The sequence below is a fragment of the Antennarius striatus genome, chromosome 18, assembly GCF_040054535.1.
Source record: "Antennarius striatus isolate MH-2024 chromosome 18, ASM4005453v1, whole genome shotgun sequence".
Classification (NCBI taxonomy): Eukaryota; Metazoa; Chordata; class Actinopteri; order Lophiiformes; family Antennariidae; genus Antennarius; species Antennarius striatus.
The window spans coordinates 14,219,645-14,234,932 of record NC_090793.1 but is presented as its reverse complement, the minus strand read 5'-3'; the positions used below and the strand labels follow the sequence as shown (position 1 = coordinate 14,234,932).

General features: G+C 39.1%; 3 protein-coding genes across 3 annotated transcripts; 2 read left to right on the top strand and 1 right to left on the bottom strand.

Moving 5' to 3' along the window:
* Nucleotides 1-156: 156 nt before the first annotated feature.
* ccl25a (chemokine (C-C motif) ligand 25a) lies at nucleotides 157-2,560 on the top strand. The gene is made up of 5 exons (XM_068341226.1): nucleotides 157-217; nucleotides 696-781; nucleotides 1,357-1,474; nucleotides 1,612-1,729; nucleotides 2,049-2,560. Exons 2-5 carry the CDS (start codon nucleotides 718-720, stop codon nucleotides 2,061-2,063), a joined length of 315 nt encoding a protein of 104 aa, XP_068197327.1. The 5' UTR covers nucleotides 157-217; nucleotides 696-717; the 3' UTR covers nucleotides 2,064-2,560.
* Nucleotides 2,561-3,645: 1,085 nt separating this feature from the next.
* Nucleotides 3,646-7,221, bottom strand: LOC137612618 (serine/threonine-protein kinase NIM1-like). The gene is made up of 4 exons (XM_068341235.1): nucleotides 6,919-7,221; nucleotides 6,491-6,766; nucleotides 5,610-5,878; nucleotides 3,646-5,464 (listed from the first exon to the last, which is right to left on the bottom strand). The coding sequence occupies exons 1-4, from the start codon at nucleotides 6,986-6,988 to the stop codon at nucleotides 4,709-4,711; spliced, it is 1,371 nt and encodes a 456-aa protein (XP_068197336.1). The 5' UTR covers nucleotides 6,989-7,221; the 3' UTR covers nucleotides 3,646-4,708.
* Nucleotides 7,222-8,701: 1,480 nt separating this feature from the next.
* Nucleotides 8,702-14,418, top strand: pnhd (pinhead). Its single transcript, XM_068341418.1, has 8 exons — nucleotides 8,702-8,766; nucleotides 9,478-9,647; nucleotides 10,147-10,242; nucleotides 10,380-10,513; nucleotides 10,820-11,099; nucleotides 12,032-12,213; nucleotides 12,904-12,962; nucleotides 14,106-14,418. The coding sequence occupies exons 2-8, from the start codon at nucleotides 9,596-9,598 to the stop codon at nucleotides 14,275-14,277; spliced, it is 975 nt and encodes a 324-aa protein (XP_068197519.1). The 5' UTR covers nucleotides 8,702-8,766; nucleotides 9,478-9,595; the 3' UTR covers nucleotides 14,278-14,418.
* Nucleotides 14,419-15,288: the final 870 nt, after the last annotated feature.

Sequence of the window (15,288 nt, the reverse complement as noted above, 5' to 3'; positions counted from 1 at the left end):
GTTTCACTTTCTCTACATATTTTGTAGGGGGTGGGTGGAAGATCTGTTATTGAAACAAAGAGGGGAAAAAAGGAAGATGAGGTGAGGTGCAAAGGTGAGTTCATGGTAATATGATCCATGGCAAAATGCCTGTGATTGCTTTATAAGACAGCCTCACCTAGCTCTTTCAGACACAGGCAGAGATCTGAAAAAGACAAGTTGATTTGGAACACTGGAGGTGAGTCCCCTTTGATTCTAACACAGGTGCAAATGACACTTTGTTTTAAAGTAATAGTTTTCTATGTTTAAAATGGTTTAAACTTTTAAATCGAGTTTATTTTTTAAATCCAGGTCAGAGTGAAAAATGTGACCTTAATGCTTCACTTTACCAAAAGTTCAAAAATATGTTCTTGCCAAAAGACCATAGAAAGCTAAAATAAGGAAAACATTCGCAGAACAACCTTCCTGGTTTCAGAACAATTGCTCCTTTCATGTACTGACAGTTCCTTTGATGTAAAGCCACTGTAATGTTGAATCACAGAGAGTTCAGATTTTTTTCAAAAAGTTCTATGGAATATACTGTACACCAGTGCAAACTTTCTCTCAAAGTTCAATGTTCAAGGTTTGAAGTGAGGAAGGCGTGGGAGTAACTGACGCACAGCAATCACAGGGCGATAAGCCAGGTTTTAGGTTAATGTTGTCCTTCCTATTTTCAGATCTGCAACAACAGACAGTACCATGCATTTCAACACATTGTTCTTCTTGCTGATCATATCTGGTCTCTGTCTAGCACTGGCACAAGGTAAAAGACTGGCAGGTGTTCACTGACTGAGTCATATATGATGCTTATGACATTGTGATATTTATATTAAGATCAAATGAAGCAGACGGAACATTTAAGCCTACTTTTGTCTCACACTTTTAGCATTCCCTACTTGTGATAAATACAAATATAAAAATACAAATACAACCAGGCAGTCAGGGACTGCAACATCCCGCGACCTACCCTGACCTACTTTCAGGGTAGGTCAGGGTACCCTGAAAGTAGTACCTGACTAGTGCATAGACTAGTGCATATGGAGAAGGCCAGTGTGAGTGTGACCATAGGTCAAAGCTGGTGCCTAGGTAGATCAAAGCATTACCTTTGACCTATGGTCTTACTCACACTGGCCTTCAACCTGGCTTTTCTATCCTATCCAGTTCCTGAGTGTACAAGTTGAAATTTGACCTTGACCTACTTTTCTCAAAGTCACTGACACTGACAATCACAATACATCACTGCTTTGAAGCGGGATGTAATAATACAAAGTATTATTTTCAGTTTAGTGTTGCATTTAAATGAGTGGGGTACTAGATTATGCATTTCTGATCTTTCAGTGACATATGATGACTGCTGTTTGACGTACGTGAAAAAAATGAGCATTAAAACGCAAAAGCATGCTGTCGACTACAGATGGCAGGTGGTAGATGGAGACTGCAACATCCCTGCTGTAATGTATGTGTGCAAAGACAATGATAATGTTCACTTTAATGCTTAAATGTCTTAAAATGTGCTTTGTAACGTGATTACTGTATTATTATTTGTTATCAGCACTGATCTTAACCGATGTGTTTTTGTGAATGATCTTTTAGAGTCATTATGAGGAAGGGCCGTGTCTTCTGCACGGACCCTAAGCAGAAGTGGGTTGTACTGCTGATGAAGAAGATAGACAAAAAGAAACAGAAAGGTGTCAAGAAAGTCTTCTGGAAGGTGGGTGATGACTGATATTTTAGCGATCAAAAATTGGCCATCTTCTCAAATCATGTTTGAATCCATTAATTGAGCCAATCAGAAACTGTCAGGATATTTCAACCACTTGCCAGTAGAAATTGATAAGACTTAATCACTTTTTAAAATGTCTTATTTCTATAGTAAATAATAACATAAATAATAATTTAATCGTTTACAGAAATAATGTTTTGTATTTTGACATTAAAGAGAATTAGGTATGCTTTTGCACTTTGAATAAAGAAAATTACATGTTTGTTTTGAACGTTTTAATGATTTTGTGATTGTTTTTCCTTCTCAGCACCATTCACAATGATTACTGACAATGACTGCCTGTTACAATGGCCTTGTTCATTGTTTATTCTCCTTCTGCCAATCAGCAACAAGTGGTTCAAGGCTTCTTAGTGGACGGCAGTTGAAGAGTGGGGACAAAAATCTTGTAGAATTACTTTTGCTTTCACTCTAAGGTCAAAAGGTTGGGTGGAACAGAAGCAGCTCTTTGTTATTCAGGCTTTCTCTGCTGATGCAGACTGACCTTTGAAAAGCAGGACTGCTTTAATAAGCATATCGGTGGCTGTTTTCTTGCCTTTAGAGAAATGAATTAATCGATAAGCTGTTTAATTAATGACGATCGAGTGGAAGTGGATGTATGTGGTCAGATGTCTACCAAATGCACACACTTTTAATAATTTTCTGGAATTGTGAAATTCTGATCTTTTTTCACACCTTTTCTGTGTAGATTATACAACAATATATTCACATAAAATCATTATTACAATAAACTTACTAATCACCAACCAATCAGTGTTTCTAAGTTAATGAGTATGTTTACATGAATGGTTTTTACTGTGTTTCATTTTTTGTGTTGGAATGAATTTCTATTTGTAGACAACTATATATTTAAATACATTATCTGTATTTTATTTAAACAAAGGGATTACCCTAACACAGCGGAAACAAAAGGGACACCCATGCTTCTCCTTCCTTGCCTGTATTAATTGAGGAAGTTTTTCAGGTTTCTTTTTGAGACTGCTGGCTTCCCTTGATCACCTGATGTTTCCATCATTACCACAAACATATACAAAAAGTGCAACATATACAACTAAAACATGAAATGGCCAGATTAATTAAAGTGAACTGCAGGTTAATGTACAGACTCTTATCTTTGTCTCCCACAGGTTGTATTAGATAGTACTGTAATAAATTGAGAACTACATATTCAGTCAACATGTACAGTCATTTATCACAAATCTTGACGTAACACTGAGACTTTTCTTATGTCATACTGTGACATTACTTATTAGTACAGCTCAATACATAATTTCCTTCATTTTGATGCTATTACTACATTTGTTTTCCTGTTCTTGACAGATGTATGCCAGAATAGGATCCATAGCTGGCCGTAAACCCAAGCAAAATATGTTCAGATCAGGAATTTTAATTGTTTTTCATTTTTTCTATCCTATCCTATCCTATCCTAGAAATACAGCATAGCTCCAACTTCAACAAATTTGCTTCTTTCGTCTTTCTATCTGCAATGGTTGTGAAATTATTTGGTGGATGGACGTATGGACGAACGCACAAACACTGACAATTAAGATACATCACAGCTTCGCGGGATGTAAAAGATAGCTATTTTTCTAAGTGTTACAAGATATTTAACAGAAATGAACATCATAAGAGTCCCACACCAGACCTATCGATTTCACTTTCTGTAACTCTGATACCTTCTTTCAACAGAGGTAAGTTTGACGTGAGACATTGGCAGTGTTGGTTTAATAAATCATGAAGACAAGAGATCAAGGTAGTGATAAACAATTTGCACCACATCCTTTGACAATGATGTTATCTTTATTGTCACGCTATGCAGTAACACAACAACAAAAACTCTCACAACATTCCCTGCACAGTATAGTAATATGAATGCTGGGAGTAGTTTTCATTTTTAAACGTTAATTGAATTCAGTTTACTGTAGATTCTAGGAAATCTCTTGGTATTAAAAGGGGTTACAATAACAAAATTCACACACACAGACACACACACACACACAAACACACACACACACACACAAACACACACACACACGCACGCACGCACATACGTACATACACGCACAATATTTTAATCTGCACCCTTGCTATACTGATGGATATTACCCTGTGGCTCACCTTTCTTTGACTGACATTTCACGCCTTCATGTTTTATAGGTATTTCACCATTTGTGTGTAGTATCAGGGTCATTATTAGCCCTCTGGGAAGTTTCTTTCAAGCTCAGTCTGTCATGTTGTGAAAACTTAGATTTTATCTTGGTGAAGTACTGAGTGCCAGGTATGATTGCAAAACATATCACTCTACACTTTCATTCACTTTGATTCACAGTGATGTCGTAGTCCAACTTTCATTTTCCACTATACTATCACATCATGTAAACCTACATTCAAAAATGAAAACTCTATGTGCCGTTTTAATTTTGTACAATCCATGGAGTGCTGTTGTTACTGTATTACTCAACACCTTAGGTAATGTGCAGAACTGCTGTCAAGAGTTCCACAAAAGTTCAAGAAAGTTTCATCTTCACGGTCAAGAAGAAAACAGTTTCAGAAAATGCATTTAGTTTTAATATTGATGTGACTGTGTGAGGTGAAAAATGTTTTAAGAAGCTTTATAGTCGTAATTTTAACTCAGCAATAAGTAAGACAAACTCACAGTGAGGGAATGAATCTAACAACAGTAAAACTGACACAAAATCCATAGAGTAAATAAAGTTACATTTGGATGAACCAGAAGATAAGAGATGATGATAAAAATTAAAAACAGGGACTAAAACACATTCAAGCATGACTGCAATTAACTAATTTCTAAACAGACAAATGAAAAGATTATGAATATTGTCATACTACTTTAAAAAAACCATTTTAAAATATTCTCTAAATATAGAACTGTTTTTTCTAGCATATAAATTACATGATGATGCAGACCATAGAATGGTGTTTGTTTAGCAGGTTATCTGAATCTGCTCTCCGTGTTAGTCTCTTCTGGTAGTCTGTGGCGTATGACTGGATGTAGCCTACAGACTCTGGAGACCTCCTCCTTTGTATGCGGTGTAGCAAAATCCGGTAAGTGCCAGTTATGGAGCATGTCAGGTCTAGGCTGTTTTTGAGAAGATGGAGCTTGGTGATACCAAGGTTCTCCATTGCTGCCTTCACATTCAGTTCATCTGTGCTCAGATTGTAGGATGATTCAAGCAGGCAGTGTGGTGTGGGGCTGCAAGCTGTGTAAGCCTGTGGGTAGTCGATACCTTTCATCCAGTTGGAGTCCACGATCTGTGCCAGCATAAGGCGATCTACTGGAACTGGCCTCAGGAGGCCCTTGATGACCTCTTGGCATGACCCAGGTACAAATGGAGGGATAACATAGGAGCCCTGCATGATACAGCATCTAAGTTTGCTTGTGTTACTAGCTTTAAATGGCAGAGTGCCAGTCACCATAAAGTAAAGCAAGATACCCAGGGCCCAAACGTCTGCATATTGCCCATTGTATTCTTTCTGTTTGAACAGTTCTGGGGCTGCATAAGGTGTGGAGCCACAGAAGGTGTGCAATACATCGACGGGACAGCAAGATGTGCTGAAACCAAAGTCACCCACTTTAATGCAGTATGTACTGGTGTAGAAGATGTTCTCAGCCTTCAGGTCCCTGTGCACAATGTTATTGTCGTGCTGGGAAAAGACGAAAATATTTGACATGGATATGTGACAACCTTTATTTGTGTTATGTTCTGCAGCAAGCATGCAGTGAGAATTGTATAACTCCTATATTACAACAAAATGCACAGCATTCATCTGAACACAGCGATTCACTTACCATGTGTTTGACTGCAGACAGGACCTGGGAGAAGACAAGTCTACTCTCCAGATCTGACAGGCGCCCCCTGGTGTTAATACGGGAGAACAGCTCCCCTCCGCAGGCGTATTCCATGATCAAGTACACTCGCTTTAATGTCTCCACCACTTCATACAGGCGTACTATGTTGGGGTGGGTTAACTTCTCCATGCAAGAGATCTCGGAGGCAAAAAGTGCTTGAGATCGCTTGTCAAGGCGTACTTTATCCAGAATCTTTACTGCCACTCTTTCTATGAGGTGAAAACACATATGAACAAAGAAGCAACATGGAATGATATTGTTAACCCAGTTTTTACATTTTATTTTGCCTAGTCTTCCATTATAAGTGATTATAAGTGCTGTTATTCCTTCACTCCATTGTCACGGTATCTGCTGTCAATCAATGTCTGTGAAGGATACAGGGAATATTGTTCACCGGATGTCTGGATGATATGTCTTCTGACATCTGGACTGAGCCACATTGGACTTACAATATGAAATATATGGTGCAGAGGTCTTGCATGAAATTAATGAGAATATCTGCTGAAACATTTGAGACTAATTTTTGACTGATACGTAAATTATTCCACTTGCTCTCACAAGGGGAAAAACACATAAAAGATACCCTCCATAGAAAATTATGGAGGTTTTTTAGAACGAGAAATACCTACCTGATAAATTTATGTGACAGTTATGGGAAGGTTAACCTGGCCTAGTATTAGTGGCAGAGTTTACATCTGCCCCAAGTTTTTGACCTGTAGAAGATGTGAGGGGTGTGGCACTGTCTGACTAATTTGTCATTACTTTGACTAATCTGATAAACAGTTGAAAAGAAACTCATATTGGGGTCTTAAAAATCTTACCTTTGGTCAGGTCATGTATCCCCAATCTAACCTGAGAGAAGTTTCCAGAGCCGATTTCTCCTCTCAACTCGTAAAGTGCTACCCGTCGCCCAAATGTCAGATCATTCATCACCTTCTCTGAATGGGTCAGATCATATAGGGCCTTTTCAAAAACGCTGTGCGGCTTTAACTCCAGCTCTTGTGATATGTTCTTCTTTGTCTCCACATTTCTGCCAATATTTGTGCATGTGGGGGTTAATATATCTTCCTGACCTGTAGTTGATTTAAAATGAGCCCCTGAGAAGGAGAAAGGAATCAAGTAGCTGTCTTGTTTTTTGGGTGCAACAGCAATTTTGAGATGTTTTAAAATACTATTTACATTGCATTTTTGTCAGTGCATTTTATATAACATCTTAACATGCATACTCATCGGTGTGGTCCATACTCACATGTTTTTCCTTTTATGTTCTTCTTACTCCTTTCTGTGTTGATGGCATTGTTTCTTTTGTTCAAATACATAATTTCTGTTCCAGACACTAGGATGTGCTGCTTTCCTCTGTAATCCCACTTCTCAAAAATTCAGTAAAAAATAATGCAGTAAATTCAGGAGAAGTCAACTAAACTTTAAAAGAAAATGATTTTTGTGATGTTAGCAGCATAGCATGAATTAAAATTACTCTGCATGCAACAAGAAAAATATTCTAAGATGACATTTCTAACATTTCCTGCTGTCTTGCCCACATGCTCCTTTACTGCTCTGTTTCCCTTCTCTGTAGTAGTATTAGTGCATAATCCAGCACTGCTGCATGATGCAGTGTAATCCCAGACTGATGGACTCCTCCCATGCAGACAGACAATAGACTGGCTTTACAGAGGCTTCTTTAACCCCTAGACATGAACATACCAGGTGATGCAGGTTCTTAAACTGGTCAGTGATGGGATTATCTCAGCCATGACTGTATAAAATAGTTATTACTATTATGAGTCAGGACAGAGGGGCAAGTTGAAAGTGGTTTGTATTCTTACAATACCGATATTTACTTATTTCTAATTTGACATTAATTTACTTCACATGATTAAAACTTTGATATGTAATTATCAAATTATTGTTCTTGTTCTTCTTCGTGTTCATCTGGCTGGGCCACACATTGACCCAGACATTGACCTTGACACCAGACAGACAAAAGGCCAGACTGTCTGCACAGACCCACCCAGGTACTGTTTGTGATATGTTACTCCCATCAACCTCTGCTTCCCAGACTGAGCAATAGGATTGTCTCAGTCATCATATGTAAGCTGCATGGGTGTATGAGGAGTGAGTCAGTATAATCCACTTGTCATCTGAGCACATGCAATGGTGAATGTATATTGGGAAGCCATTGAGGAAAAGTTTAGTGAAATGAAATACAATTGTATGCTATTAGCAAAGAGGAGTAAGGGAGAAAATTAATTAAATAAAATAGATTGATAATGTCTGAACATAGCATGTAGGACTAGAGCAGCTAAAAAGCAATGACAGTTACTGTCCCGGCTGTTTACGAGGACAATGGAGAATGACACCAACTTTACCAAATACTTTTATCTTTGGGGTGGAGGGGCAGACAGGTAGATATATCTATCCAGAGACACCAAGAAGGGCAGGTATTCCGTACTGCCGTTTGGTCCGTGGGCCGAAATAACATTCAGACACCTGTCCCCGACCCTCTCATTCACTGGGGTAAACTCCAACATATGGCGGCTGAGCTGTGGGGCTATAAGCAAGCCCACACCCTGCCACCTCTCACTCTGGGCAACACCACAAAAGTGGAGAATCCATACAACTGTCAGAAGGTTGGGTTTTCTTGGTTGGGTTGGAGTTGGTAAATCTCTTTCACATATTATTTAAGAGGTTGAAAAGATGTTTAATTATGTGTAACATTAAGGAATTTTCTTTTCTCTTTTTTTTCACAATAATGATACAGGTAATCAAATCAATCAATTGTCAAGTAATCTCCGCGGTGCACTGTCGTCGCGGCCAAAGTTTCCCAAGCCAGCTGGGATAGGCTCCAGCACCCCGTGACCTGCTATGGTGGACAAAGCAGAAGAAGATGAATGAATGAATGTCAAGTTATCTGGGTTTTGGCAGGATTACAACAGAATTACAATAAGATTTGCTGTAGCTTCATACAGAGAATCAACAAATGAAACCTGTTGCAATCGTCACCTGAATCAAGGTGTCTGAATGCTGGCAACTCTTGAACGATGATCCCTTGATCCCACTGAAAATGAGGGGATCCCATCAGCACTTCAAAGACGGAGTATCCTTTTGATAAAATATTGGAGACAAATCATGAAATACCAAAATTGTGACATAACATATCTTTTTTCCCCGTGATTGGCATGAGATCTTTTATTCTGAAAAGGGGACTAACGTTTTTAGGTTGCTCTTAAAGACGTTCTGTTTTCTGTACTTTTGTTGTCATAGTTCTTATCACATTTTTCATTTAACCTCTGAACTGTTGGAGTTGGAAATATGTTAAAAGTAATGTTTATTATTTGTCTGCATCTCATTTGTCTGCATCTCTGCTGTCTGCATCTCAGCTCTGCATTCCGGACAGACTGATTTAAAGTGCAGCTTTGGGCAGTCTAGCCATTTGGTGCTGTGTTGAATAAACACAAAGGTGCTGGAGCTTTGTGAAGGGGAGCCTCGGGACCCCACGCTGATTCTGTTTATGTGTTTGGGCCAGGTTTTGTTTTAACTCAGAGGTGCTAAACACATTCCCCCCTGAGAAAAAGCATGATTAATGCCTTTGAAGGAGCGACACTTTAATGACTCATGACTACTTAAGCACTTCATTTGGATGAGCCATGGTATACTGACGCACTCGAGTCGCTGGTCCCCTGGCAGTACAAGTAGAAAAGCACCAGAAACTCTCTTTGAAGTAGCCCTGCTTGTAAGAACATCCCACAAAGCACTCAGCATGGAAATTTGATTAGCCTCACTTTTTCCTCAGCCACACCACTTTGAGACCTATTTGCAAGGTCACATTCAGTTCTGAAGCTTAATCTGATATAAATATCAGAGGCATCAGAAAGCAGAGGGACACTCAGGATCTGGCAGCTAAGGAGCAGATTGACACCGAAGCCATGGATGGACCACAAGTGTTTCTTCTCCTACTGTGTGCCCTCTGCTTGTCTTGTAAGTACTGTTTGCTGTCTTCTACTCAAATGCTGTTTTGGCATGTACAGACCCAATGTTCTGACACCCATCTTTTCAAAATCATTACTAATATGCTTGAAAATTGGTCTTAGAGGAGTAGAAGAGGGTGTGACTCTGGAAAGAACATTTTGGTTATTTATGATCCATCTTTGACAAAATACTGGTATTATTTTCATTACAGTCAGAAGAGAGTATTTGTGAATAAACATACATACAGGATTCAGATATTCTCGTGTAATAAAATGTGTCAGTAACTGGTTGTTTTGGAAAGCAATCATTCTACATATGAATTTACCTGCATGAGTCAAATGATAACTAATAAACTTGAGGAAAATGGATTTCTTGAGTAATATTTATATCAAGTCTCAAAACACATTGTGCTCTCTTGTATATGAACCACTCATCTTGTAATATACAGCATTTTCCCCTTAGAGAAAAGTTCACATTAACTTGAGATGTTTGTGTTATTTCTTTCTAGTGTCGATGGTTTTGAGCAAGCACACAGATCACAGAAACCTGTACACACAAAGAGTGTGCTGCAAAAGACAGAGCCACTTTGTTTACGTTGGACAAGGTAAAGTTCCACATTAATGCCACATGTACAGGTTCAATACATTTACCATCTAATGAATGTCTAAAATACTCCAAGAATTCAAAGCAGAATTTGTCAAATGGATTATAATTATTAATGTTGTGCTTGCGTTGCCACAGATATATCTGGGAGTCCTGTTAGTGTTGATGTGGGAATGTGCAGGTCGCACTGCGTGGGAGCATCCGTGGGAGAAGCAGGACAGCAGGAATATTCTAAACATTCCTCAATGCTTGAATTTTTAAGAAACAAAAAGGTAAGTGAAGTTTCCCTGCACGGCCACCAGGCTGCGCTGCTACTTTACAATAGTTGATCAAAGATACCAAGCTGAAATGTCAATTTATAGGAAACCAAATGCAAATTTTTTAATAACTATGACATTTGATCCTTCGCACAGTTTTAGTGCACAGCTCAGCTTAAATTATCAGTATTTTTGTTGCAAAATACAAATATTAAACACTTAAATCTAGAATACAGTACTTTGTACCTCAAAAATACAGCACACAACCATGTTTACACATGTCAGGAACAAATGATGGCCCAACATCTCTTTGTTCGGAAGATGAGGAGGCGCAGACCTTCATCTTCTTCACAGACTTCGCTGTCGCCGAACCAACAGCCGTCGTGTGGCGTTAACCACGTGTGTGAGGCCACCGGGATGCGTGTGGACCGGTTGCTGCTGTTTGATGGACCCCGGGAGGTGGAGACGGTCGAGGAATGCCACTGCGCGCTCAAGATGAACCAGTGTGTCCGCGTACCGGCGCTCAAGAGGTTCTACTCAGAGACGCCTTATGAGACGGTCATAGACGTGGGAGGATGCTCGCAATCCAAGTACTCCCGAGGTGTGTGTGTGTGTGTGTGTGCCTATAGTCAGCCTGTTAGGCAACCAAAGAAGACTACTGTACTTAATTTTAAGAGACGGCGGCAGATAAACCTTTATTTATTTACCCCCTTAACGGGGCAATTACTTTTTTCTCTCTACTGTATACAGTACTTGTCTTTGTGTTACATACAGGATATATATTTGTGCAGGCCCCCAATGGGCCTGCAAGCAGCAAACAGTACATTGGGAGGCAGAGTAAAGGGCAGCTACTTCTGGTCGTGCCCCAATTGAGCAACTTGTAAGGGGATGGCACTTTGCTCAAGGGCACCTCGGCAGTGGCCGGGAGGTGAGCTGACACCTCCCACTGTCAGCTCACACTCCGATGTCGGATGTCTGGCGGGAGCGGGAATCGAGCCGCTGATGTCTAGGTGATGTCTAGTTGGAAGACGTCCGCTCTACCGCTGAGCCACTGCCGCCCCAATCGGGATGACACAGTTAATATTTAAATATTGAACGACCTCAGCATTATATATACAGCTAGTTAGTGCAACAACTTTATTTTGTCTAAAGGAAATATGAAGTAATCTGATTATTTGGTTTGTAGTGATACGAGGACATTTTCAACTGCATTAAAAAAACAACAAATTTCTATTTGAAAAAGGAGTTTTAAGAGTTTTAAGCATAGGCATACATAAAAGTTGCATGAAAATAATGATGCATTATTTGTTGACCACGTGACCACTTTAGCTGCATATATTTATATTTACTATGCTGCTGTTCTCCTGGGGCTCAGGGTCAAAGTCGCCTGTACCACTGTAGAATCTAATGCAGCATCCTTCACTAACAAAGAAGAATGCCTCAGTCCTTTTTGTAATAATTTCAATACTTAAAATTAGATGTGTGGATGAAAAGAACTACTTCATAACTTTGAGCACTGTTTGTCATTTACAGAGGGATTTCATTGTGTCCCCACCAAGTTTGACTCGGCCTTGGTGGAAACTCCGAACAAGGCTGATATCATTCAAACTGTAGCTGCCTGTGAGGTGAAGGAAAGCTGCTACCGGATTCCATACGTGGAATATCACTATGAAATAGTCCATCACGCAGATGGAGTCAAGGAGGAAAGGCTAAAGGTACACATAAAACATGATCTATTTATTCTGTACAACTCATTAAAAATCATACAAGATGTTCAACCACAAACTGTTTTTTAAAATAATTTGCTTAGTTTCCACTTGGTATCCTAAACAATAGAAGATATGCATTGCTTATGCTGACCTCACACTCTCTTTTGTGATCCAGTTGAGAGGAAATGGGAGTCCTATTGAATGAAATTTCTTTATTCATCAGTCACATTTGTAGAAGACAGCATTTAATCAAATTACTAGTTGGCCCAATAGAGTGGTAAGTTTGAGTTTATTCAAGAAAAAAACTATAAATTGATATATGTAATTCTATTTTCCATGGGAATGAGAATTTAAACACCCTCAAATGTACATCATCCACATAAATCCCACTTTGGTGTGATTGCTATAAAGCTAATCCCACATAATCTCAACCTTAATAACTAAGTAATTATTTGTGATTTTAACATCACATTTTTAAAAAAAAGTTGACCTTATTTCAGTTCCTCTACACAGACAGTCATCTACTCTGGCTCAGTAAAGGTGTGAGTGCAGGGGCAAAAACAAATGATACTGCAGGTGTTGTAACAAAGCAATTAACATGCTAAAAAAGCAGCTGGCCTGTAGCTCATCTGGGTCAATATGTGTGAGCAGCTGTGAGCTGACTGCCCTCTCATTGTGCTGCTAATTTTTCCACAGGAAATAGATGTGGGCAGATGTTTGGGAGGCTGCTCTGCAGGAAACCGCTGCCTTCTCAGGTAAGTATGAAGACAGCTGGTGCAGACACACGCGCACGTACACACACACACACACACACACACACACACACACACACACACACACACACACACACACACACACACACACACACACACACACACACCTCTACTACCCTTCCCATAACAATTGACTGTGATCTCTGACACTTTCTGCAATCAACATATACTGGCTTTTGTAGTTTGAACCCAGACACCAAATGTCCCCGATGTCGTCTGGTTTCTGTATTTGGTGAGGGAGACTTGTATTAGTGCGTAAATCGCTGGTGTATTACAGCTGAAGAAAATGCTGTGAAGCACAAAAAAGGCCAACACCACAGCCCCCCCACACACGTGTGATCTTTCCTCACACACACAACCTCCTATTTGGCGGCTTAGTGGTTAGCACTGTTGCCTCACAGCAAGAAGGTCATGGGTTCAAACACCAGCATTTCCAACATGGCCTTTCTGTGTAGAGTTTGCATGTTCTCTCCGTGTCTGAATGGGTTTTCTCTGGGTACTCTGGTTTCCCCCCAACATCATGAAAAACATGCATGTAAGGACCCCTTAGGTCATGTTGGTCAACTGGGGCAAGCGCGCTCAGGGTGCAGCGGCCCGACCAACTCTCAATCTGACTTCGCAATTTCGTTGTATGATTGCATAATTGCATAATGACAAAAAAGTTTCTTCTCCTCTATTTAATTTTCCATGATTAACTTTTGGATTGTTAAAACTCACTATTTGTTAAAACGAACTGCTCTATCAAGTAGTTCGAGTGCTACCTTTAAGCTGAGTGTTTATTGTAATTTAAATATCCAAAACTGCGTGACTGATTCCCTTGTTTTGTTATGTAACATATTCTAATAAAATACACATATGTATAACTTATAACTATAGAAATTTTTGTTGTTGTTTGGTTAGGTTTGAATTTGTAGGTTGCTCTCTTTAAGAATTTCACTTCTCCCTAATCATATAAATACATTTGTATAATGTAATTGTAATACATTTTATCAGATGATTTGTGGGTACAACATTATACATTTCTCTACTTTGGGGGACACATATGGGCAAAACATACGCCACATAAATGATGTAGTGCTCGATGTAATGCCAGTATTTTTCATACCTTAAAATTTCTTCCAACAGGAGCCCATCTGATCCAGAAACCTGCCTCTTATGGACTGAAAGACAGTCCAACTCCTGTGTTCCAGGGGGTTATGAAAGTCAGAGTTTCCTCAACCATCATGGCCAGATACGCACAGTTCTCACCATCAGTTCCTGCATTTGCCAAAACACTGCGCCCTCCACAGGAAAATAACCCGTTCCCATCGTTGAAAAATGTAATTCATATTAACACGTTTGCCACCCTAAACTATTATTGTATCATATGTAATATATGTAAAAAATGATCGATTTTTGTAAATAAATGAGAATACAACAACCTGTGAGAACTTGTCACTGGAGCAAATAAAGAAAATAATGCAAAAAAAAAAACTGGTGAAATGTTTCAAGATGGATTTAAAAAAAAAAAAAAAGCCATGCGCCCCTAAAACTGTTAGACATACAATTTATTTATTGCGAATATTGCCAATCCTGACGGATGTGTATTACAGATCGTTGAAATCCCCAATAATTTTGAAAGGTCTAACGTCTCAAAGAAACAAAGTGAAGTTTATAAGGGATCAGACCAAAAGCAAACCGGCTCAACCACCGCGTTCTTTGAATAAACACAAGTGCGGTTAATTGTTCCTTATTTCCGTATGATCGTGTGAAACTACACGCATTTTCCATCATTTTAAGAGGACTTTTTATTGCTTGCTTTCAAATAGTCACAGAAAGCAAATGTTGATCTCTTAAATGTTTACTGATGGGGAGACAAGACCTTTTAAAAACGTCAGTCTGTTGTGCGTTTGTGCGTAAAGATCAAAGTCACCAAACCTGAGCGTTCACAGTTCCATTTCCCTTCAAGGAATCCAGAGATAAACAGAAGTAAATACGTTTTAAGTATAACTTTTGAGCTTGGTTTGGATTCAGTAATAATATGAATGAATTTTCTATAATTAATTCCCCCAGTGAATTCTTATTTCTGTATGTGAAATAGAGAATGAAGTCAATGAAAACCCAAACAAAAAAAAAATGACATAAAAATGAAATAAAATTCAGCTTCTATGGGGATCGGTCCAGTTGGGAGTTCTCATAAATATAAAACCGTCACAGCTGGAACTGGATACGTACTTATGCAAATCTAGCGATGTGTTTTTATCGACACCCGTCTCTTTATCGAAGTAATTGGTTTTCACCCACAACACTTCCCATTATCCTTGATTAA